This window comes from Pseudochaenichthys georgianus, chromosome 4 (genome assembly GCF_902827115.2).
Source record: "Pseudochaenichthys georgianus chromosome 4, fPseGeo1.2, whole genome shotgun sequence".
Lineage (NCBI taxonomy): Eukaryota > Metazoa > Chordata > Actinopteri > Perciformes > Channichthyidae > Pseudochaenichthys > Pseudochaenichthys georgianus.
This window is the reverse complement of record NC_047506.1, coordinates 546,076-570,291: the sequence shown is the minus strand read 5'-3', so window position 1 is coordinate 570,291 and position 24,216 is coordinate 546,076. Positions and strand designations below refer to the sequence as shown.

At 43.0% G+C, this 24,216-nt stretch overlaps 1 protein-coding gene across 1 annotated transcript in view; it reads right to left on the bottom strand.

Moving 5' to 3' along the window:
* The window catches only part of faf1 (Fas (TNFRSF6) associated factor 1), a 78,441-nt gene that overhangs the window by 6,878 nt on the left and 47,347 nt on the right, over positions 1 to 24,216 (bottom strand). Inside the window, exons 10-12 of the mRNA XM_034081207.2 lie at positions 17,187 to 17,267; positions 14,809 to 14,886; positions 5,681 to 5,896 (exon numbers count right to left, since the gene is read on the bottom strand). Coding sequence (XP_033937098.1) covers positions 5,681 to 5,896; positions 14,809 to 14,886; positions 17,187 to 17,267 — 375 coding nt within the window. The remainder of the gene's footprint in view (positions 1 to 5,680; positions 5,897 to 14,808; positions 14,887 to 17,186; positions 17,268 to 24,216) is intronic.

Genomic DNA, 24,216 nt, shown 5'->3' with positions numbered 1-24,216 from the left:
GGCGAGAAGGAAAATAAACACGACGTCCGACTCCAACATAATCAAACGTGCAGCTGAAATAACGCATTTGTAATGAAGCCATTACAGGCCCGACTATGTTAATTAAAACCAAATAACTTGTCTGTTTTAAACTAGTGTTGTCAAGTGTTTATTTGGCCAATTACAAAAGCAGTGGGGGATCATTATGTGCTGCCAGGAGCGCTGACAGCACGTAGCGCCGGGGCGTGAACAGAAAGAACAGAAAGCCCAACGCGGCACTTCAAAGGAGGAAAAAAGCACCAGGCGGGGGGGGGGACGACTAGAAAACTAGGAACGGGAGAGACGAGAAGACGACATAGCGAGGAAAATACGAGAACATACAGACAGAATGCTTGAAAAATGTTTTTAAAGGGTGGGTTTTTTTTTTTTTTTACGAGAGAAGGGGACGGGGGAGTTGAGAAGGCACACGGAGAAAGATACAAAGGCTGGAGAGCAAAACAAAAGTATAATTGAGGGGGGGGGGGGGGGAAGAAAGGAAAGAGGAGGGAAAAGGGAGACAGAGGGAGGGAAAGCTGGAAGGAGAAGGATGAAAGTGAGGAGGGGGCGGAGCTCCTCGGGGTACGACTCGGCTTTTAAACACTAAAGATTCCCTCTGGACGTGTTTTAGGAAATGTAGAAAATACTCATTGCTTTGAAAAGAGTCTTAAAGTTAAGAATCTTAAAATGTACCATGCTTTGAGAATCAGAATCCATGCATTGCCAAATAATTAAACTCCCAGATAACACGTAAGATCTCCAATGTTAGTCGAAACAACTTTTCTTAGTTAAAGACCCTCTTTGAAATCCTACTTTCGGCCCTGACGTGTGCGAAACATTTCAGGTTGGGACCACAAAGACTTCTTTGATCTGATTTACTAACCTCTGAAAAACTGTGAAATGCTACGTTTAATGTTGAGAATCCATCACTTAGTTCCTGGCTAACCGTTGATACCACCACGCACTAACACCAAGACAGCATCGATGACATGCCGCTTGTTGGACGCCAAAGCGACTTACATACTCAATACTGTGGACAATCCCCACTGGAGCGATTTGGGGTGAAGGGACACAACGACATGCTGACTGCAGTGGGGTTTGAACCTGCGACCCCCTGATCCGAACACCAACGCACAACCCACTGCGCCACACACCTCCCTATTGATGTTGCATTAATATGCATCTTCTTAATAAGTTGCACTGTAATTAAGATTTCAGAAGCCCCACACACACATCTATTTTCCATTTCCATACATCCATTTCTATTCGATTCGATTGCGGTTGTTGCCGATATTGACCGTTTACGGCAGTTAACGATTGCATTGAAAAAGGAACACTGAATAGAAAATGTGGTTTGTCCGACATACCTTAGAGCAGGGGGGTCAAACTCAATTTCATCACGGGCCACATCAGCATTATGGTTGCACTCAAAGGGCCGGTTGAACATTAAGAATATATAAAAATACATATATAAAATATATAATATATATGAAATAATGTATTATATTACATTATTGCCTTATTTTCGGATAGGGTAATACCTTCATAATTAACTACGTCTGAAAGCAGAAGTCTAGGGCAAATAATTGCAAGTCTCTTCAGTGAGAACGTCACAAAATGATTTAAAAAGAAAAGCCACATTCTGGAAAAAAAGTCACAAAAAAAGAAGTTACATTTAAAAAAAGAAAAGTCAAATACTGAGAAAATAGTCAAATTTGAGATGCATTGTGGGACATGTAGTTTATGGGCAACATGCTTCTGTAAAGTAGCATGTAACTGTATAATAAACATATTATATTTTTTGCAAGCTCTTGTGGGGCCACAGAAAATGAAGTCGCGGGCCGGATTTGGCCCCCGGGCCTTGAGTTTGACACCCCTGCCTTAGAGTATAATTATTTGAACAAATGTTATTCAGAAACACAATCTGCAGGACCCCCGTTTGAGAAACACTGTCCTATCTCCCTGCGAAGCCCCTTCTCGTCGTGCGGCTTTGTGTTATGGGTAGAGAATATTATAAAACTGAAAAATAAACCTCCGCAGCTCGTCCGGCGAGTACGATTCCTTCGTGATAGCGGGACAAGAAAAACAAAACACTCCAGATGTCAAATCTATTTCAAATATTTCTCCGTCTATTTGTCCTGCTTCTCAGGTTGTGTCTAAGAGCCGTTCCCCAGCAGAGCTGGAGGAAGGATTAAGAGAAGGAGGAATGGGGTACAGTATCACCGTGGGGGAAATAGCTTTCGCAGATTCACCGGCAGTCTGAACATGTGCAGCAGAAGAAGAAGAAGACCTTTCAACGCTGGTTTGTGCTCAACAAGTATCAAAGGGAGAAGGAAGGGGATTCCTGAATGGAAAGCTGAAAACTGAAACACTAAAAGTCTCCCCCTCCTTCCTCAAACTCGCTGACAGTCATGGAAACGGAGGAAGGGTTAGCTCCCTGAGCACGGCTAAGCCTTGTACAAATGATGCCAGTGTAAGGCCTGCTGTAGCGCTGAAGAGATAAGCCACTGATACCAAATGTTGGGGGAGAGACCGAGTCCAAACATTGGAGACTAATAGCCACTTATCGGCAAAGAACTAAATCATGAATCAAAGATGTAATCTGGATCTGGTTGAAAACGGTGATTTGCAAATGGGAATAAGAGACTTTCCGATTGACGACACGGCGCGTTTCCACGGACGATAACTTGTAGATTCTCTAAATGTAGCGAAAGAAAGAGCGACACTGCACCAAGCTGCTGAGAAGTGGAGAACGGGAGGTTTCACAATGCAATAGTGGTGGATCGTCCACCCTGTGATCCTGGCAGAGCAACAGTGCGAGCGTCTGGATGGGCTGGAGGCTTTCTCGGCTGCCTCTCATTTAATTACAACACAGAGCTGCGGGATTAGAGCGGGCCTGTGTTCACAGCCTCACACTGGCACGGCCTCTCCGCTCCCCCAAAGCTCTCCCTTTCTGCTTCTGGAATTATCTCCCGTCTTTTTCTTTTTTAATATCTTCCCCACTCGTCTTCTCCATCCCTCTTCTCTTCCCGACTGTTTCTCTGGTGAAATCTTCTCTTTGTTTAAGCGCTGTTCTCTTTCCCCGACACGTCGTGCAGTCGCCGTCGTCTCCTCGCCCCCCCCCCCCCCTCTAATCCGCCCATCCTGTTTTTGCCGGAGTTTCATCTGCGAGGCAGACACATCTTTATCTCTGTCTCAAACACATGTTTACTCTTGATTATAAAGAGACAACTGTGAATCCTTTAAGTGACAAAGTTGTGAGCGGGGCATGTGTTTGCTTGAAAATATTTGTGCATGTGTTGAAGTGTGTGATTGTGACGAAATGAAGAGTGTGAGCTACGCGTTAATGTGTGTGTTAGTTTTCGAGGTGTTTGTGCCCCGGCGGTCTCTGCAGACGACGATGGCACGCTGCCTGGGCAAGCCCACACACACACACACACACACACACACACACACACACACACACACACACACACACACACACACACACACACACACACACACACACACACACACACACACACACACACACACACACACACACCACACACACACACACACACACACACACCACACACACACACACACACACACACACACACACACACACACACACACACACACACACACACACACACACACACACACACACACACACACACACACACACACACACACACACACACACACACACACACACACACACACACACACACACACACACACACACACACACACACACACACACACACACACACACACACACACACACACACACGATTGTGTTTCCAGCAGCACGGCTAATTAAACTGGTACTGTGTGTGTGTGTGTGTGTGTGTGTGTGTGTGTGTGTGTGTGTGTGTGTGTGTGTGTGTGTGTGTGTGTGTGTGTATGCTCTCATTAGCTCGCTAGCAGAGAATACCACTGTTAGTGCTGACAACTGTATCCTAACACACTCGTACTGTATTCACAATGGACCCGTGCTAATTAATATTCAGCGGACGAAGCGTGTGCGCAGGTGGAGGATAAACAGCCGGCTTATCTCGCTCCATCTCAGGTACGAGCAAACAAAAGCATCGACACATGAGGCAGCGCGCAAACAAGGGCAATGATTAAAAGGCAAGAAGAAGAAGAAGAAGAAACTAACTGACACACAATAGATGGTCCTAACTTTTGTCCCTGCTGCTCCACACCCGCAGGCAAGAGCCAATTACAGCTGTGGATGACTCCCGCAGAGCGAGGACACTTCGTCACCTGCTGATACTCTGCCGCAGTGAAGATTCATTTAGCACTGGTTTGTGAGGGCAGCTAGGAAGAGAGAAGTTGGATAACAGGATGATTAACTTACCTGAGAGAGAGAGAGATAGAGAGATATAGATAGATGGGTGGATAGATAGAGAGATGGAGGGATAGATGGAGAGAGAGAGAGAGATAGATAGAGATAGATAGATAGAGAGATAGATGGATGGAGAGAGAGATAGATAGATAGAGAGATAGATAGAGAGATAGAGAGAGAGATGGAGAGATAGATAGATAGAGAGATGGATGGATAGATTGATGGATAGATAGAGAGATAGAGAGAGAGATGGAGAGATAGATAGATAGAGAGATGGATGGATAGATAGAGAGATAGATAGATTGATGGATAGATAGAGAGATAGAGAGAGAGATGGAGAGATAGATAGATAGAGAGATGGATAGATATATAGAGAGAGAGATGGATGGATAGATGGATAGATAGAGAGAGATGGATAGAGAGATGGATGGATAGATAGAGAGATAGATATATAGATGGATGGATAGATAGATGGATAGAGAGAGAGAGGGAGAGAGAGAGAAAGAGAGGGAGAGAGAGAGAGAGAGAGAGATACTTTATCGATCCCATTGTGGGAGATGATGTTGTTCCAGAAGCAGCCGTGTGTTCAGACATTAAAACACAAATACTTCCAAAGTGGAATAGAGAAATAGAGGGTTCATTATGTGTACATGTGCTGGCTTATCTGATGGACGTTATCCACTAAAATTAGGAAATATATTCCGTATATTTTACATGAAAAAGGCTTATTAAAAAAAGCCAATAAACTCTCTTCCCAAAACCAGCAGACGGGTTTGCTTTAAGTTCTTTTTACGTGTCCCTCAAACGTCACGCACGAGTCAAGAGAGGGCATGTTACAGTGGTTACTAACTTTCTAACCGGTTACCATGGCGACGCACTTCACCTCACATTGACTATACACAGTATCGATTGTACTTCCTCGTTATCTTCCAACCGTTTGGACGCAGACTTGCATTTCCCCATAACGATGTTGCTTAGCAACCGGCGTAAACGGAGCTTCGCGCTATCAAGCAGTGAGCGAGCGATGTCCGGTTCAGATGACGTCAAACCCAACGGGATGCCATCAATAAACTCCACAGAATCTCACGACACACCTACGCCATGACTACATTCAGGCAGACTGTGGAACACAACCTCTCTGGATCATTTAGATACTTATTGGAAACAAGCTACCTTGGAAAATGCCTTTAATACTTTTTAAGACCCCGTTATGACAATAAAACCTTTGATTTTGAATCTTACCCACGAAAGAGAGAAGCTCGATGCTCGTGGGTCTTTGTGTTTTTGTGAGGCTTAGCTAAGTAGAAAGCAAGGTTGAGGACGACTTACATTTTTCCGTGGGAAGGTGGTGAGGAGCTTGAACTCTTCGAAGGGGAATCCCTTGGAGGCCACGAAGTCGAAGAGGACCTGAAGCTTGCAGCTGCTCAGGAAGCGCCGCTCCAGGAACTCTCCGCTGGGCGTGCGGACCCTCAGCTTGCTGATCTGCTCGGCTGAGTCCTCGTCGGGCTCTATCGGTAGGGAGTGCTCCAAGGACAAGCGGATGGCCTGCGAGAAAGGGTGGAGAGCATCCAGGGTTTGGGTCAGAACATCAACAACTATTAACGCCTCATAACGACCAGGCAACGACTTCCTGGTTTGAGAGGACAGAACGAAGATAGCAATCGTGAGTTCCTTTTGGAGAGGGGGCTTTAAACGTCCCCTATTACACTGTTTCTCATCAATATATCACAGGTGTCAGATATATACAGAGCCTGTCTCTGATTGGCTGAAACACCAAACAGATCATTGCAGCATTACCCATAATCCCCTCTGTTTCAGCCCTGTTTCTAAAGTGCTGATTCTCTGTCTGTTACTTCAGATGAAGATAAGGAGCCCCTCTGAGAGACATCTGGTTACAAAGAACTCAATGGAGCTCTAGAGGAGATTCAGGTGATAAGGGGGGGGGGGTTACCTTGGTTGCTGATTGGCTAATGGGTACTCAAGACAACACATCGTTATGACATCATAAAGTGGCCAAAATCTGATCAACTCATTTTCAGACAGGTTTTTATAGAAAAGGATCAAAAAGAGAGAAAATCTTTGTTCCTGAAACTTTCAGAGTCTCTTTCCACAGAGGGGACACATGTTGATGTAGAAGAGACATGAAGAAGAGGGGACACATGTTGATGTAGAAGAGACATGAAGAAGAGGGGACACATGTTGATGTAGAAGAGACATGAAGAAGAGGGGACACATGTTGATGTAGAAGAGACATGGAGAAGAGGGGACACATGTTGATGTAGAAGAGACATGAAGAAGAGGGGACACATGTTGATGTAGAAGAGACATGAAGGAGAGGGGACACATGTTGATGTAGAAGAGACATGAAGAAGAGGGGACACATGTTGATGTAGAAGAGACATGAAGAAGAGGGGACACATGTTGATGTAGAAGAGACATGAAGAAGAGGGGACACATGTTGATGTAGAAGAGACATGAAGAAGAGGGGACACATGTTGATGTAGAAGAGACATGAAGAAGAGGGGACACATGTTGATGTAGAAGAGACATGAAGAAGAGGGGACACATGTTGATGTAGAAGAGACATGTAGAAGAGGGGACACATGTTGATGTAGATGAGACATGAAGAAGAGGGGACACATGTTGATGTAGAAGAGACATGTAGAAGAGGGGACACATGTTGATGTAGATGAGACATGAAGAAGAGGGGACACATGTTGATGTAGAAGAGACATGAAGAAGAGGGGACACATGTTGATGTAGAAGAGACATGAAGAAGAGGGGACACATGTTGATGTAGAAGAGACATGAAGAAGAGGGGACACATGTTGATGTAGAAGAGACATGAAGAAGAGGGGACACATGTTGATGTAGAAGAGACATGAAGAAGAGGGGACACATGTTGATGTAGAAGAGACATGAAGAAGAGGGGACACATGTTGATGTAGAAGAGACATGTAGAAGAGGGGACACATGTTGATGTAGATGAGACATGAAGAAGAGGGGACACATGTTGATGTAGAAGAGACATGTAGAAGAGGGGACACATGTTGATGTAGATGAGACATGAAGAAGAGGGGACACATGTTGATGTAGAAGAGACATGAAGAAGAGGGGACACATGTTGATGTAGAAGAGACATGAAGAAGAGGGGACACATGTTGATGTAGAAGAGACATGAAGAAGAGGGGACACATGTTGATGTAGAAGAGACATGAAGAAGAGGGGACACATGTTGATGTAGAAGAGACATGAAGAAGAGGGGACACATGTTGATGTTGAAGAGACATGAAGAAGAGGGGACACATGTTGAAATTGGTATTTCAACATGTACATTTTCCACTTTGTGAATACTTCTATTTTGAGATTGGGGCGGTGGTGGCGAAGTAGATAGGGACTTGGCTTGGCAACTGGAAGGTCACCAGTTCAAGTCCCGGCAAGACCAAGTGCTACCGAGGTGTCCCTGAGCAAGGCACCGTTCCCTACACTGCTCCCCGGGCGCCGTTCAAAATGGCAGCACACTGCTCCTAACACTAGGATGGGTCGAATGCAGAGAAACAATTTCCCCACGAGGGATTAATAAAAGTCCATCTTAATCTTAGATGTGTACATTTTTTAATTGTTTACTTCTACTCTTTAAATGTCTCTTGTGTGCAATGCCTCGTCTTGTATCCTGCTGCAACGCAAACATTTCCCAAATTGGGATCAACAGAGTACTTCTGATCTTATGTTAAAACTAGGGCTGTCAAGTTCAACATTAACGCCACTAATTATTTTAACGCGATTAACGCATGTGTATTTTTCCCCTCGGCCGCCCCGTAGTTTCAGAGCATCGAGTTTAAAATACCATCTCCAAGCTGCTGCTGACAGCCCCGCTCCTGCCGCCCGCGTGTGGCAGACCACACTTCCACGCTCACCGGCAGGCACCGACTGGCCATCGGGAGGACCGGGAGGGTGTGTGTGTGTGTGGCCCGAGCGAGAGAGAGAGAGAGAGACCTTACGTGCATTGTTGTTGTTAGCATCTGGTGCTAGCTAGCTGCGCTAACGGATATAAGGAGCTGTTTAAATGAAAACAGAGGAGCGACATTTCGCCACAACTGCGCCGAGCACTTGACTTGATGCAGGAAGCAGACAGCGGGACATTGTAGGAGAAGTGAGCACACTCAGCTCGGATAGTGGGCAACATGATTGCAGCGTCCAGGCAGCTCCCGTTCGAGTATAATATGAGTATAACAACCACACACACACACACACACACACACACACACACACACACACACACACACACACACACACACACACACACACACACACACACACACACACACCACACACACACACACACACACACACACACACACACACACACACACACACACACACACACACACACACACACACACACACACACACACACACACACACACACACACACACACACACACCTCAAATTTGAAGGACTTATTTTGTGGGAAAGAGAGAACCTGATTGCATATGTCCATCCATCCTGTCTAAGTAACTTTTAAACTGTTCAGTTATAACAAAAATATATTTTAATATTAAATATGACACCCGACGCACACACTTGTGTTTCTCTCAGTCTGACGGCAGAACTGTTGCTCACATCAATTACAGGACCTTCTTGTCCTGAGCATGTTATTGAATTAGTTTCCCTGCGTCTCACCCGGCTCCCTGTAGCCTGCTGGGGAGAGGAAGGTTGCCAAGTAGCACGAGGAGAAGCGCCAAGTGATTCCATAGAGCTTCATTTGGGGAAGAGACGAGTCTGTCGAATACAGCCGTGGTTTCCTTATGACTGATATTTGTGATGTTAGAGGCAACGAGTATTTTTGAAACATCATCATTGAAGACATTTAAAATGATGATGGTGGACGATCTGTACCAAACTTTAATAAGGCTTTTAGTTGCTTTCATTTACTTGTGGTGTGTTATGGGACTTCTGCAGGTAAACATGTTACAGTAGAGGCTCAACATACAAATAAGTACATGGAAATTAGCATAGAGCGGTGCAGTGACGCGTCCTAAAACCCGGAAGTAAGTTAGCATTTTACCACTTCCGGTTCCTTCGATAAAAAGCAATTCAGTTTCTCCAGAGGGTTTAGGAAACTATCTGAACTAAGGTCTGAGGTTGAGACGCATTGAAGAGACGGATCACGTCTGAAAAACAATGGTTGTTACCAAGTGGCTGAATAGGACTACAGAAGTCGTGGAGGCCGTTGTACGTCATTACGCCGAACACGTAAACACTCCTGAGTTAGTTTCTGTTCTGCTTGAAAGCGAGTCCCTGCCTCCTGCAGAGTGTTCAAACTAACACTTCAACTCGTTCCATTTAGAATCTGTGTCTGAATATGGATCTGAAGTCGGCGTGACGTTGAAGCAGCGCCCCTGCTGTAGCTCGTTGATAGCATAACGTTAGCATTTAGCTTCTGGCGACTAGATTTACGATTAGAAAATGATAAAAGTAGGGTAGACATGTGGAGATTATCCGGCTGAACAAAACGTCACCCATCTCTTCAATGCGTCTCAACCACAGACCTTACTTCCAGTTATTTTCCAAACCCCTATGGAGACATTGCATTGCGTTTTTGTCGAGGGAACCGGAAGGAGTTTACTTCCGGGTTTTAGGACGCGTCACTGCGGCGCTCCATTGAGGCCTCTTTAAGGTCCAGAATACCATGTGTAGGTCAGGACTTGGAATAAAAAGAACATATCGTGATTATTTTTGACTGATTTGCAATTTTTATGTGATTCCAAATGATAGGAACGCATTATAATTCTCATCTTTTAAAAATACATTCAAACAATTATGGTGCGACCCAAAGATATTGAAGTGACTGTTATTTTGTATATATTGATTGTTGTGCTTTTATGTATGTCTTAATGTGTGCATATGTATACATGTGTATATATAGGATATACATATAGTTGTATACATATTTGTATATATATTTTTTAGTTCGGGATTGTGGGAAACGCTATTTCGATTTCTCTATCTGTACACACAAACTGAAAGATTGAGAATAAAGTTGACTTTGACTGATATGTACCAAACATGTTTTTTTTGTTGAGTCTGTAAAACACTTTGAAGGCAGGGAAAACCCAACTGCGCCATAAAACTTCATTCAGATATTTCCAGCTACTTAATATGAAATGGAATCCGGTTATTGCACTAGTCCAACACGAGCTCATATTGCGACTTTGATGCACTTTTGATAAATGAAACCTCCCTTATAAGAGCTGATATCTAACACAATGCATTCGGTGATACTGTCTTCCAGCACAAAGACAACCATCAACTGTCGTCTTCCTCAGTGAAGCTAATCAGTCCTCCTGCGTGTTTCAGCCTCTCCCTGGAGCCTCCTCTCTCCTCCCTCCTCCCCCCGGCTTGTTGTTCCTGTTTGGCCAGCCGGGGAGCATATGCTGTGACAACACGCCCCGGCTTTATTTACACACCATAATGCAATTATATTTCATAAGAGTGTACAACAGTAGCTCATTAGCAGCTTCTGGTGTTGCGGTGGGCCGGGCAGCGCGTGCCGCTCCACCGTCAGCTCCCTCAGGTACTAGAGCTGATGCTGACTGAGCTAAAGGGCCCCCCGGGACACACACACAGATAATAGACAGGAGTGTGTGTGTGTGTGTGGTTGTAGTGAGTTATAGCGTCCCTAAAGAAACCACAGGACACACGTCAGGTCGAGCCTCGGCGCCACACAAATAATCAGAAGCATCTCTCCGTCCGTTTATCTGCCTGCAGCGCCGCTAACCACAGAGAGCAAACAGACGACAGGTGGGGGGGGGGGAGAGGTGCACCTGACAGCAGCACAACTGTATGCTAAGGCCCTCTGAGGAAGGTAAATAGTAATGTCAACCTACCCCCCCCCCCCCCCCCCATCCACTCCCCAATTCAGCAGCTCCTACTTTCATCTCCCTGTTCTTTGCACAAAGGCACAACATCTCAGAGAAAGCGTTCCCACCGCCGTCTGCTCCCCGGGGGCTACCAATGTTTTTGTTGTGTCTGCAGTTTCCGTCAAATACAGAACAAGGTTACTACCTCGCAGGACTCAACGGAAAACTGTAAACAAGGAAAAGTAGAATTCAACTTTAGAGGTAAAAACAGGGTGTACACGAAGCACACTTAACTGCTGAGCTCGAAGGGGGAGAGGGCGACAACATCGCATTTTTTGCGGTGATATTCGTTATCTAATTCGAGGCATATTATGTTGATAGTATGTTCATTGTAGAATTATGAGACCATCTCCATTTAGATTGTTTCCCTACAAACCTTACTTTTAAAAGCATTTCAGTCCGCCTCCAGTTTGCATTCTCCCTTTCACAATAGAAGACCTGCATTACTTCCTACAAGGGACCATTTAATAAGAAGCAACTTCACAGAGAAGCTAACAGTAGCTATGCTGAGCTAGCGGTTTGTCGTTAGTCGTTAGGAATCCTGAAGTCAAATGTAATGTAAACCTTTTAACAGTGAAGTATTCGAAGCAGGAAAAAAACTGCGTAATATACCATCTGACAAAGGCCTGTGCTATTATGCTGCAATTAACTGCTATTCTTTATAATATACTCAGATCAATAGGAGACAGAGATGTTAAGTTATAAATCAAGGGGTTTTATTATTATTTACAGCAGGGGTGCGGAACCTTTTTCCTTTCAATTTTTACAACATCCTCCGAGGGCCGTACAAATGATTGAACTCAACCTCTGCTTAAAAAAACTAAAATCACAGCCCATTCATTTGGCCTTTCTTTCATGCTGTGCAAAGAAAAAGCAACCTCTCACCATGACTCACGTATGCATGCATGTGCACGGTGTGACTAACACAGAAAGATATGGACACAAGATGTGTGCAAATGTATTTAGTATCCATGTGAACATGATAAAAAGTTTTCTTTTTAAATATTGAAGTGAAAAGCATCAATCTGGTGCACTTTGAGAGCAACATGAGGAGATCTATGGAAACATCTCTCAGCACCCATTTGAAACAGAACTGTAAGCAGATTTTTCTTTTGGGATATTTTACAGATCACTCCCCTTTTAAACTCTATTCTTGTTATTTTTAACAACTTTTTTGTTACTGTCATATAGTATTTTATACCTGTTTTTCATTTAGTCTCTAATGTCTCATTAATAACTATCATGATCATATCAAGGTGTGCCTTAACCTCACTGAGCTGAGGTTACTTGAGCCTCTCAGGGGAGAGCTCTCTTCCAGCTGGTTGTAGAAAAGCTCTTTAAATTCGTTAGCATAGCTAGCTAACCAGATGCTAATAACAACAGATCGCCACTGTGCTTACAACTAAAGACACAGCCACGCAAACACTGCGGCATGTGTACGGCTCCTTATGGGTACTGCAATATTTGAAGAGCTGGAGCGGCGTTCCGGTGCTCTCTGTCAGCACTCTAGTCTCCACTCCAAATTCAGACGAGACATAACCACTTGAAGACACGTTACGCTCGTGTTGTGTTCAAGGAACCTGTCCTTGTCCAGGAAAAACAGGCACTGGCTTGTTTAATTATTTTGCGATCTAGATTTCTTCTTCTTTTTTGAAGTGAGAAGTTGTCCGTCAGTCGGACGGACGGACCCCCCCCAAAACGAAAACTCTTCGGTTCTCCACGAATTACACAAGTCACCCAAATCAGCGTTAAAAAAGCGCGAGGCGCCGGAAAGCGACTAATTTGCATCACTGTTTTAAGACCCTTTCCAAACATTTTAAGACCTCATCGCCACTTTGAGTTTTAACCGGTTACCTTGGCGACACACTATACCTCACATTGACTATATATATATATATATATATATATATATATATATTGATTGTCCTTCCTCCTTATCTCCCAACCATTTGGACGCAGACTTGCATTTCCCCATAATGATGTTGTTTAACAACCGGCGTAAACGGACCTCCGCGCGCTATCAAGCAGTGAGCGCGCGACGTCCTGTTCAGATGACGTCAAACCCAACGGGATGCCATCAATAAACTACACAGAATCACACTACAGACCTACGCAATGACTACATTCAGGCAGACTGTAGAATACAACCTCTTTGGACCATTTAGATACTTATTGAAAACAACCTACAAAATGTAACACCTTGGAAAATGCACTTTCATACTTTTTAATAGCCTTAATTTTCGCTAAATTGATGTATCAACTTTTAAAACGTTTTAATACCCCGCGGACCCCCTGATTTAGTAAAACTAATCATTGCAACTATTCAGATCTATTGATCTTTATTGATAATTTTAGTAAGTGACAACATAGTAAGTCAGAAAAATAATCAATTGAACTGTTCAGATAAAAAGCATTGTCGGAAATGTAAATGCTCAAATCCAATAATAACTTACTTGAATATGTAAATAAAGACACATTTTAGTTTTCTATTAAATACACATCTATCTTACTTTATATATTGTTGAAGAAGAATGTCGGACTCAAGCTGCTACAAGCAAAAGCACATTTGTATTTCTTCTTACATTCGTAAAAATATCGGAAATCAGCCAAAAACAAAAAGTTGAAAACCTGTTCATTCTTAAAAATCTTAAAGTGTCGTCTAGCAGTGTTTCATCAACACAAGACGACCACACAACAACATGCCCACTGCCCACTTTAAATTCATTGTAAGTCCTGTTTAAGAAACTCAAGTTGCCATTGTCCTCCAGCAGCTGTTGTTGTCCTACAGATTTATGAACATCTCCACTGTAGCGCAACGCTAGTTTGTTAGCTCAGGGGACTCCATGGGAACGGCAGAGAAACAATTGACCTAAGTTGGAAACAGAAGGCCATAGTGGCTATTGTCGTTTAAAATACACACAGTTCAGTTGGTGTACTACAGTGATATAATTAAGACGTCCTACCCGAGGCTCTTTTGTTGTTTTCTGTTTAACTAAAGTGACAAATCACCTGAGCGAGCCGGGTCACCCAATACCTCTCCGGGCCTCAGGGCTCTTCTGGTGAGCAAACAGCAATTAGCGCGACTCAACTGTATGACTACAGACTGTATTACTACATGGTGCCATCCTCACAGACAATTATTGTTTCCCCTGCATGCGTGACAGTGTGCGTGTCTGCCCGCTCTGCACATACAATAATTGTGTTCAAGTGAATATGTGTGTTTGCTTAGGTTTTGTGTGTGTTTCTACTCAAGCCTGAGTCTTTTGTTCACTCGGGTTTCAATATGAGGCGGTTGTGCTGTACCAATGCGAAGCAGTCACGCAGAACAATAACTGTGTGCATGTGAGGTGACGTGAGCAGAGCCTCGCCGTAATTAGGATATATTATTATTCTGAAATACGCTCGCGTCACCAAAACCACAATCTAATTGAGTCATTGTTGAGAAGTGAGAGCAACACAGATCAAACATGACGGCACAATGCACTGATGAAGCTGGCATATTAATTGAGTGTGTGTGTGTGTGTGTTTCTCACCTCCTTCTCGTCCTCCTGTTCCTTTCTTTTCCGCTCCAGGCGATTCTGCTCCGCCTCTTCTTTCTCTTGGGCCTCTCTCTGAAAAAGAAAGACATTTATGTGAATTAAAAAAAGGATGCAACGGCAGAATCAAGACGATGATGTGACATGCAATCTGGAAGGCTGTTACTATGTTTCCCACTGGCTATGACGTCTTATTTGAGTACGTTTCTATTTTGTTATGATGAGGGTCAAGTAACTTCGCTGTAAAGATACTCAAGTATTTCAATCCAATACAAATACCGTGACACAAATCAAATCCTCCCTTTTGAAAAGTTGGAATATTCTTTACTTGAAGAAGTTCAACGATAATCAAGACCGTTGACAAACTATTATTGTCTATTGACTCATTTATGTATGGCTTTATTAGGAAAACAAACTAGTTACAATTGGACAACAAGACAGTGGAGGTGATTACTGTTGAGAAAAATAAGTTTAAATCATCGGAAAAGTTTGTGCTTATGCTTATTTGTTAATAAGCACCGTCGAGAACAGGGGTTCCCAAACCTTTCAGCACGCGACCCCAAAATAACAGCGCCAGACACTGTCAAATTCATTAATTAAAGTTTTCCGCACTCTCGCGGGAATATCTCCGCAATGGAGCGAGCTTACATTTCACTTTCGATTGCATGATATAGCCCAGTGCAACACCTTCGTCACACATGTTGCCACTTGTTTGTACCATTTTCAGGCGATTTGTAATCTGTTCTAGAAAAACAATGTGTTTTTTAGGATTTCAAGAAGCGTATAAAACAAACAATGGATGTCTTTCATGAACATCTGTCCATGCTGGAAGTAGATTTATGGCGCGTTTCCACTGCAGCGGGTAGCTCGCTTTAAGCGTGCCGAGCCGCGCGGGGCCCGTGTTTGGTTGCGTTTCCACTTGGCCTAGTTTTGGCCCGGGGCGACTTTTTCACCTTTTTTCTGGCCCGACTAAATCGTGGTTCTAGGGCCAGGAACAACCGGGCTGAGTCGGGCTGAGTATGCTAAACTAGAGAGAGAATCGCTGGCAAGGGGGCTACGACTACAACAAGATGAACATGTGTGACCGTGATTTAATTGTAATACACGTTTCTAAATGATGCCGAAGTAACAACACACTGATACCGGTTAGTAAGAACCATGAATTAATGCTTTGACGAGTCTGCAGACAGATGGCAGAGAAACACCTTTAAAATGCGTGTTTTCTGAATGGAGATCGGCCAAGCTAACGTTATATATGCTCCGACCGTCCACACACACAACAACGGCCTACAGACATAAATAAACCAGCGACTGTATCCTCCATGACACAGGCAGTCTGTGGTTTGTACTGGTTTAACTTGTGTCTAGTTTCTGATCAGATATGAGGAGCTGTGAGCTCTGAGTGCTAACAGCTAACGGCTGTGTTGTTTTTCTGGGGCTCTCATTGAAGATGACGTCACGGCTCCGCCTACACTGCGTTACTATAGTAACTGCCCCAGTTCCTAAACTGTAATGGAAGCGCAGCGTTAAAGTGAGCCGGGCCTAATAAGGCCTAACCAAACCGAGCGAGGCCTGCAGTGGAAACGCGCCATTAAATGAGATAGAGATTATTATCTAATATATGCATCCGATGAAGCATTGCATGAAGTCTGTTGACGCTCAGAGGCTGCTGCATACACGTTTTTTATTATTGGTTAAGTGTCCTTGGTATGAAAAAGTTTGAGAAACACTGCAGTGGATTGTCAACGGGGGGAGCCTCGCTGCGGGGAAATTATACAGATGGCCAGTCCGCCCCTGAAAAATGTCTATGCACACGTTAATATTAAAAATAAAAAGAGATTGATAGAAGAAATTGATAAAAAAATGTATTTTGTAATCATCTCGCGACCCCCACCCGGGGAACCCCTGGTCTAGAATACCACAGCTTACTCAAAGTGCAGTGATTTAAGTAGACAAGTTTCCTCTCAATATTTGTTACTGACATTTAACTAGAGATCCAGGAAACCTAGTTTATTAGAGTCTCATCTATTTAAATCTAACACAAGCGATTAATTTGACACATATAAGGCGATGTTTTGGTTAAACCTGTACATGGTGTACGTCTACTGCCTAGAATACCACAACTTACTCAAAGTGCAGTGATTTAAGTAGGCGAGTTTCCTCTCAATATTTGTTACTGACATTTAACAAGAGATCCGGAAAACCTAGTTTATTAGAGTCTCGTCTATTTAAATCTAATACAAGCGATTAATGCGACACATACAGAGACATGTTTTGCTTAAACCACATGGTGTACATCTACTGCCTAGAATACCACAACTTTCTCAGAGTGCAGTGATACAAGTCAGACATTCAGATTTATTTGACAACGATACCTTTTTACGGTCAGCTTCTAAAGACACGCGGTAGGCCTCGTCCTGTTCCCTCTTCACCGTCTCCCTTATCTCTCGTTCGTCCTGGGTGCAGAGGGGGAGAAACAAAGAAACAAAGAAAGTGGGGCCCATTAACTAACAACACAATAAAAAGGAACACAAAACATCTGAGGCCGAGGCGACGGGTGTGGGAGCCGGAGAGGGAAATGCAGCATGTCAAGTGTGGTCGCGTACAAACACCAGGTATGAAAGAGTGGCACCAGAGGGGCTTCATTGTGACCGTCCTTTACCAAACCCAGAGCCTCCTTTATGTTTCCTCTCATCTCAGTTTCACCGTCCCTTTCTCCTTCCTGTTTGTACAGAGGGAAGGGGACAGGCGGCCCTTCTCTTTCTACCTGCTGTGGCTACAAAGTGTTTTATAAAGACTGGGACTGTCCATTGTGTTCGCAGCGCTCCGCCATTAGCCTCCCGTGCTCTGAAGGCCCATGCTGTGTGCCAGCCCGGATATGGGCTTATTGTGACGATCAGAGGGCTACTGTGCGGCAAAAAGGACAGTGTGTATTGTTGCATTCAATCAAGAGAAATGCAAAGGATACATTTGTGCTTTGGGCCCGCATAATAGGTGAACACTGAAAGGAAACTGTAAAGGGAATGGAGGAGAGGGGACAAAAGCATCAAAAGTGGCCACCTTCAATAGACCGGCGCTGAGTCACGCAAACAAGTAGTTTACGTTTGATACTCTTTTTGTATAAAGTGTTTTCAAATGCACCATCTGCCTTCAATGCCCTAATGCACAGGAGAGGGCATACATGACATCACATGACATTACATGTTCAATACTGTGGACAATCCCCACAGGAGCAGTTTGGGGTGAAGTGTCTGAACGACATGCTGACTGCAACGGGGTTTGAACCTGATCCCAACACCAAGGCTCTATCCACTGCGCCACACGCCTCCCGTCCATCTCGCATAGCTGTGCTCAGACACAATGATTTAAAGACTTTGTCAACGAAGGAGAACATAAACACGTCTTTATCTTGGCTACTCATCAAGTCGGCTGATTCTTAAAGTATTCGAGTTTTTCCATTTCAACTGCATTGCACAGGGTTCATACACTTTTTCACCAATGACTTCTCCATGACCAAAAACATTACTCTTTCTCCGCGGTACCACTGAAACATTTTTATTTTAACATGGTAAGCTGGAAAATAAGGTCTGCAACAAATCAAATAGTTGGCTTACTAGCTTCTACGCGCTGAAGCAACTAAAATCTCTCACCAGCAAAACACCTCGTCAGTTAAATGCCATTTTACGTTTCATTACGATACAGTATTTATTATCATTATAGTATTACTGTTTCGGCGATTAAATAAAATATAAATTATATTTGATGCAACTTTGGTTTCATTTCCACGACTTTTCCAAAACTTTAGGAAATATATTGTTTCATAGAACTTCTCCAGGGCCTGGAATTAGCATTTTGAATTTCCATGACTTTTCCAGGTTTCTAATGACCGTAAGAACCCTGATTGTAATATTATATTTTAACTGTACTATGTATTATCTTATTGACCTGTACTTACATCATGTTTTATAATTGTCTGTGTGATAGAGATTATGCAATGTTTTTAGTGCTTGTTGATTGTTACGCACCTGCCTCAGGACTGCAGATGGAAATGAGCGATTAGCTATAATCTGGCAAATCTTCTCTTTTCTGAGACTAATGTATTTGTATATATCCTTGTTGAAATAAAAACATAATAGTTAGTGGTCAGAAGACATGCAAGCAGTCACATATTTAATTACGTATGTTGAAAACAACTTTTATAAAATGCTGGCTCCGGAGTATCTCTTCATCTATTGCTCCTCTTATTAATATCATAAATTCCATCTACTCAATTGAGAAAATAACTTTTACTCTCAAAAAGGAGAAGGTGGAAAAATAGGATTGTTATAATATACGATACAATCAAACTTCATTGTCAGGTCAAGTCTGACATTCTTCTTGCATCACAGCAGCGCCGTAAGTATTATCGTATCATTTTGTATAATATAGGGGTATCTTCTCTTGCACTTTGTGTATCGATGCTGCTATTTTGTATGTTGTATGTCCTAAATACTTGGGTACTCTTACTGTGGCACTTTCTTGCATTTTATATATTTGTATTGCAATGTTTGTAATTTTAATGTTCTTAAATGTTTTATGTGAGGGATGGAAAGTAGCTCAAAGCTAAATCCGGCATATTTACACTTGGCATATTTCATATTTTAAGTGTTCATTAATGTGCAATGTCCCTGCCAAATAAATAAAATAAATTAAATAAAATAAATAAAATAAATAAAATAAATAAAATAAATAAAATAAATAAAATAAATAAAATAAATAAAATAAATAAAATAAAATACCGTACTTTTCGGACTATAAGCCGCGACTTTCCCCCCATTTTTTTTGTACAGCCAACGGCCACTAGGGAACCTCCTACATCTATGGATTTTACAGGTAAAATTAACCACCTTTAACGCTATGGGCTCTATGACCGGTCCGCGCCCGCCACCTCTAACCGGCGGGCTCCAGCAGGAAAAGCTGGAGGCCGGAAAAGAGTGAGACAGGTAGCGCGCCAAAGTCAAAGTGGAACCGAGAGACAGAACGAGAGCAAGACAGACGGACAATTTAGCTGCTGCTGCTTATATGCAGGTGCGCTTTATAGTCCGGAAAGTACGGTAAATAAATAAATACATGACACTTGTTAGATGCTTTTATCCAAAGCGACTTACATACTCAACGCTGTGGGCAATCCCCACAGGAGCAATTTGGGGTGAAGTGTCCAGGTACACAACGACATGCTGACTGCAGTGGGGTTTGAACCTGACCCCAACACCAACGCACAACCCACTGCACCACTGCAATAAACGTCTAGTATCTTAACAATGTTTTATTTTCTGTCTGACCTTCTTTATATGCATTGTAAATTGTACCTGTGCTTATATTGGTTTCATGTATTGTGCTGTTATGTCCAAGTCTTGATCTGCTTGAAACAAATCAAAGTATTAGGTAACAGTCCAGAATTCCTCTCCTCTCCTCTCCAGTCCTTTATGTGGACATTTAATGCCGTCAAAAGATATGCATGTTTGGTGTCCTTGACCCTGATCACTTGTTAGTTCTGGCTGCTCGTCATGTGAAATGACCGGAGCTGAGAAAAGCCGTTGACAGACGCATACCGCAGAATCTGCAGTGACTCGTCGGTTAGGAACTTCTGAGCTAAAACACAGACGACCAGAGGGACGAGCGGCCAGTGAGCAGGCTGCTTTAAAGACACAATGTGGCCGTCCAGCTGCTCCTTTTCCAGACAGACACAAAAGTCACTGTCAAAGAGGAATGTGTGGGTTGGGCGGGTGTCTGTGTTCGTGTCTGAGTTCGTCTTTTCAAAGGATGAGGTGAAAAGAAGGAGAACGAGTGAAAGGAGCTGTAGGGAAATTATCCAGAGCCTGAGAGCAGCTAGAGGGAAGACGGGAGAAGTGTCGAGGTTGACTTCACCTCTGAGTAGGATACGTCCTGTCAGATACAGGATATACTAAAGTCCTGTGGTTATTGGAACTAATCATGATTAATCACACGATACATTACGCTCGCCCGCATCACTTAATCTCCACGTTGACATTTGCACAAGCTATTTCCTTCTGGCAGACCACGCCTGGGTAATTAATAACTCTCACAACAGCTTTACTGAACTCCAATGCAATGATTCACCTGGTTTCCTTTCGTCTGACGGACACCGAGCAAGTTGTTGCAATGATCATGAAAGAAGTGATGACTGCTTTGGGCAAATGCCACGAAGAAGACAAAACCAAATGAGCTGGTAGGAAAATAAATCATTTAAAAACAAAACCATTTAGTGTTGCAGTTAGCCAACGAAGAAGGATGTTCAGGTGTATATCAGTATGTAGTGTCTCTACTTTAAAGAGTCCTCTCCTGCAGATGTTCAGGTGTATATCAGCATGTAGTGTCTCTACTTTAAAGAGTCCTCTCCTGCTGATGTTCAGGTGTATATCAGTATGTAGTGTCTCTACTTTAAAGAGTCCTCTCCTGCAGATGTTCAGGTGTATATCAGTATGTAGTGTCTCTACTTTAAAGAGTCCTCTCCAGCTGATGTTCAGGTGTATATCAGTATGTAGTGTCTCTACTTTAAAGAGTCCTCTCCAGCTGATGTTCAGGTGTATATCAGCATGTAGTGTCTCTACTTTAAAGAGTCCTCTCCTGCTGATGTTCAGGTGTATATCAGCATGTAGTGTCTCTACTTTAAAGAGTCCTCTCCTGCTGATGTTCAGGTGTATATCAGCATGTAGTGTCTCTACTTTAAAGAGTCCTCTCCTGCTGATGTTCAGGTGTATATCAGCATGTAGTGTCTCTACTTTAAAGAGTCATCTCCTGCTGATGTTCAGGTGTATATCAGCATGTAGTGTCTCTACTTTAAAGAGTCCTCTCCTGCTGATGTTCAGGTGTATATCAGCATGTAGTGTCTCTACTTTAAAGAGTCCTCTCCTGCTGATGTTCAGGTGTATATCAGCATGTAGTGTCTCTACTTTAAAGAGTCCTCTCCTGCTGATGTTCAGGTGTATATCAGCATGTAGTGTCTCTACTTTAAAGAGTCCTCTCCTGCTGATGTTCAGGTGTATATCAGCATGTAGTGTTCTCTACTTTAAAGAGTCCTCTCCTGCTGATGTTCAGGTGTATATCAGCAGGTAGTGTCTCTACTTTAAAGAGTCCTCTCCTGCTGATGTTCAGGTGTATATCAGCATGTAGTGTCTCTACTTTAAAGAGTCCTCTCCTGCTGATGTTCAGGTGTATATCAGCATGTAGTGTCTCTACTTTAAAGAGTCCTCTCCTGCTGATGTGCAGGTGTATATCAGCATGTAGTGTCTCTACTTTAAAGAGTCCTCTCCTGCTGATGTTCAGGTGTATATCAGCATGTAGTGTCTCTACTTTAAAGAGTCCTCTCCTGCTGATGTTCAGGTGTATATCAGCATGTAGTGTCTCTACTTTAAAGAGTCCTCTCCTGCTGATGTTCAGGTGTATATCAGCATGTAGTGTCTCTACTTTAAAGAGTCCTCTCCTGCTGATGGTCAGGTGTATATCAGTATGTAGTGTCTCTACTTTAAAGAGTCCTCTCCTGCTGATGTTCAGGTGTATATCAGTATGTAGTGTCTCTACTTTAAAGAGTCCTCTCCTGCTGATGTTCAGGTGTATATCAGCATGTAGTGTCTCTACTTTAAAGAGTCCTCTCCTGCTGATGTTCAGGTGTATATCAGCATGTAGTGTCTCTACTTTAAAGAGTCCTCTCCTGCTGATGTTCAGGTGTATATCAGTATGTAGTGTCTCTACTTTAAAGAGTCCTCTCCTGATGATGTTCAGGTGTATATCAGTATGTAGTGTCTCTACTTTAAAGAGTCCTCTCCTGCTGATGTTCAGGTGTATATCAGTATGTAGTGTCTCTACTTTAAAGAGTCCTCTCCTGCTGATGTTCAGGTGTATATCAGTATGTAGTGTCTCTACTTTAAAGAGTCCTCTCCTGCTGATGTTCAGGTGTATATCAGTATGTAGTGTCTCTACTTTAAAGAGTCCTCTCCTGCTGATGTTCAGGTGTATATCAGTACGTAGTGTCTCTACTTTAAAGAGTCCTCTCCTGCTGATGTTCAGGTGTATATCAGTATGTAGTGTCTCTACTTTAAAGAGTCCTCTCCTGCTGATGTTCAGGTGTATATCAGTATGTAGTGTCTCTACTTTAAAGAGTCCTCTCCTGCTGATGTTCAGGTTCAGCCTTTTAGTTTCTGCAAAGGCAGCTTTTGTTTCCGAAAACATTGATCTTTTGAGAACTTAAGCTTGCATGCAAACTGAAAAACCGAGCATTATAGAAATAAATGCTCATATTTATCAAAGTAAGGTGACGAGATACGTTGTGCACTTTCGTATTCCATTGGAACCAATATGAAGCAACCCCACCTTACGTGTGAACCTACTGAACGCACGTCATGATTCACGGTTTGATCTGACTCATGAACATTCTCTGAATACCAGTTGTCGTTGATAATTATTATGAAGTGTGACGAATCCTATAGAAAATGAAGCCTTGTAGCAAAAATAACAACACAAAGCTGTCACTCAATACTCACCTGAAGAAGTCTGACCCTCAGTGTGTGTGTGTGTGTGTGTGTGTGTGTGTGTGTGTGTGCGACATCTGTGGTTCCCATAACTGAAATGCTGTCACATTAACATTGTTGGAGAATCATTTTGGTTGACTGACTGTTTCAACTGTTAAACTCTTAATATGCCGTGACACCTGTCATCTATTGATACTGTAGTTCACAATAAAAAGGCACAACAATGTGTGAGAACATTAGAGACATATCCACAGCTGACACACACATACCAAAACATGCGTGATGTGTACGCAGAAGAATGGGGTTATATAAATGGTCACGAATATATCTTAACTATACGATTACCTGCACATCTTCAGTTCATTTTACAACGTCTCGTCTGTCGTTATTGCACTGATTTGATCATATTTATTCACTTTACTTAAACTATGACCATTTAGAGGTATTATACTTGTTATAATCACTGTTTTAATAACATGTTATAATGTATTGCAACTTGGGTTTATAACAACTACCGTACTTTTCGGACTATAAAGCGCACCTGCATATAAGCCGCAGCAGCTAAATTGTCTGTCTGTCTTGCTCTCGTTCTGTCTCTCGGTTCCACTTTTACTTTGGCGCGCTACCTGTCTCACTCTTTTCCGGCCTCCAGCTTTTCCTGCTGGAGCCCGCCGCTTAAAGGTGGCGGGCGCGGACCGGTCCTAGAGCCCATAGAGTTAAAGGTGGTTAATTTTACCTGTAAAATCCATAGATGTAGGAGGTTCCCTAGTGGCCGTTAGCTGTACAAAGAAAATGGGGGAAAAAGTCGCGGCTTATAGTCCGAAAAGTACGGTAAATAAATAGCCAAATAATCGATCAACGCTCTCTGTCTAATATG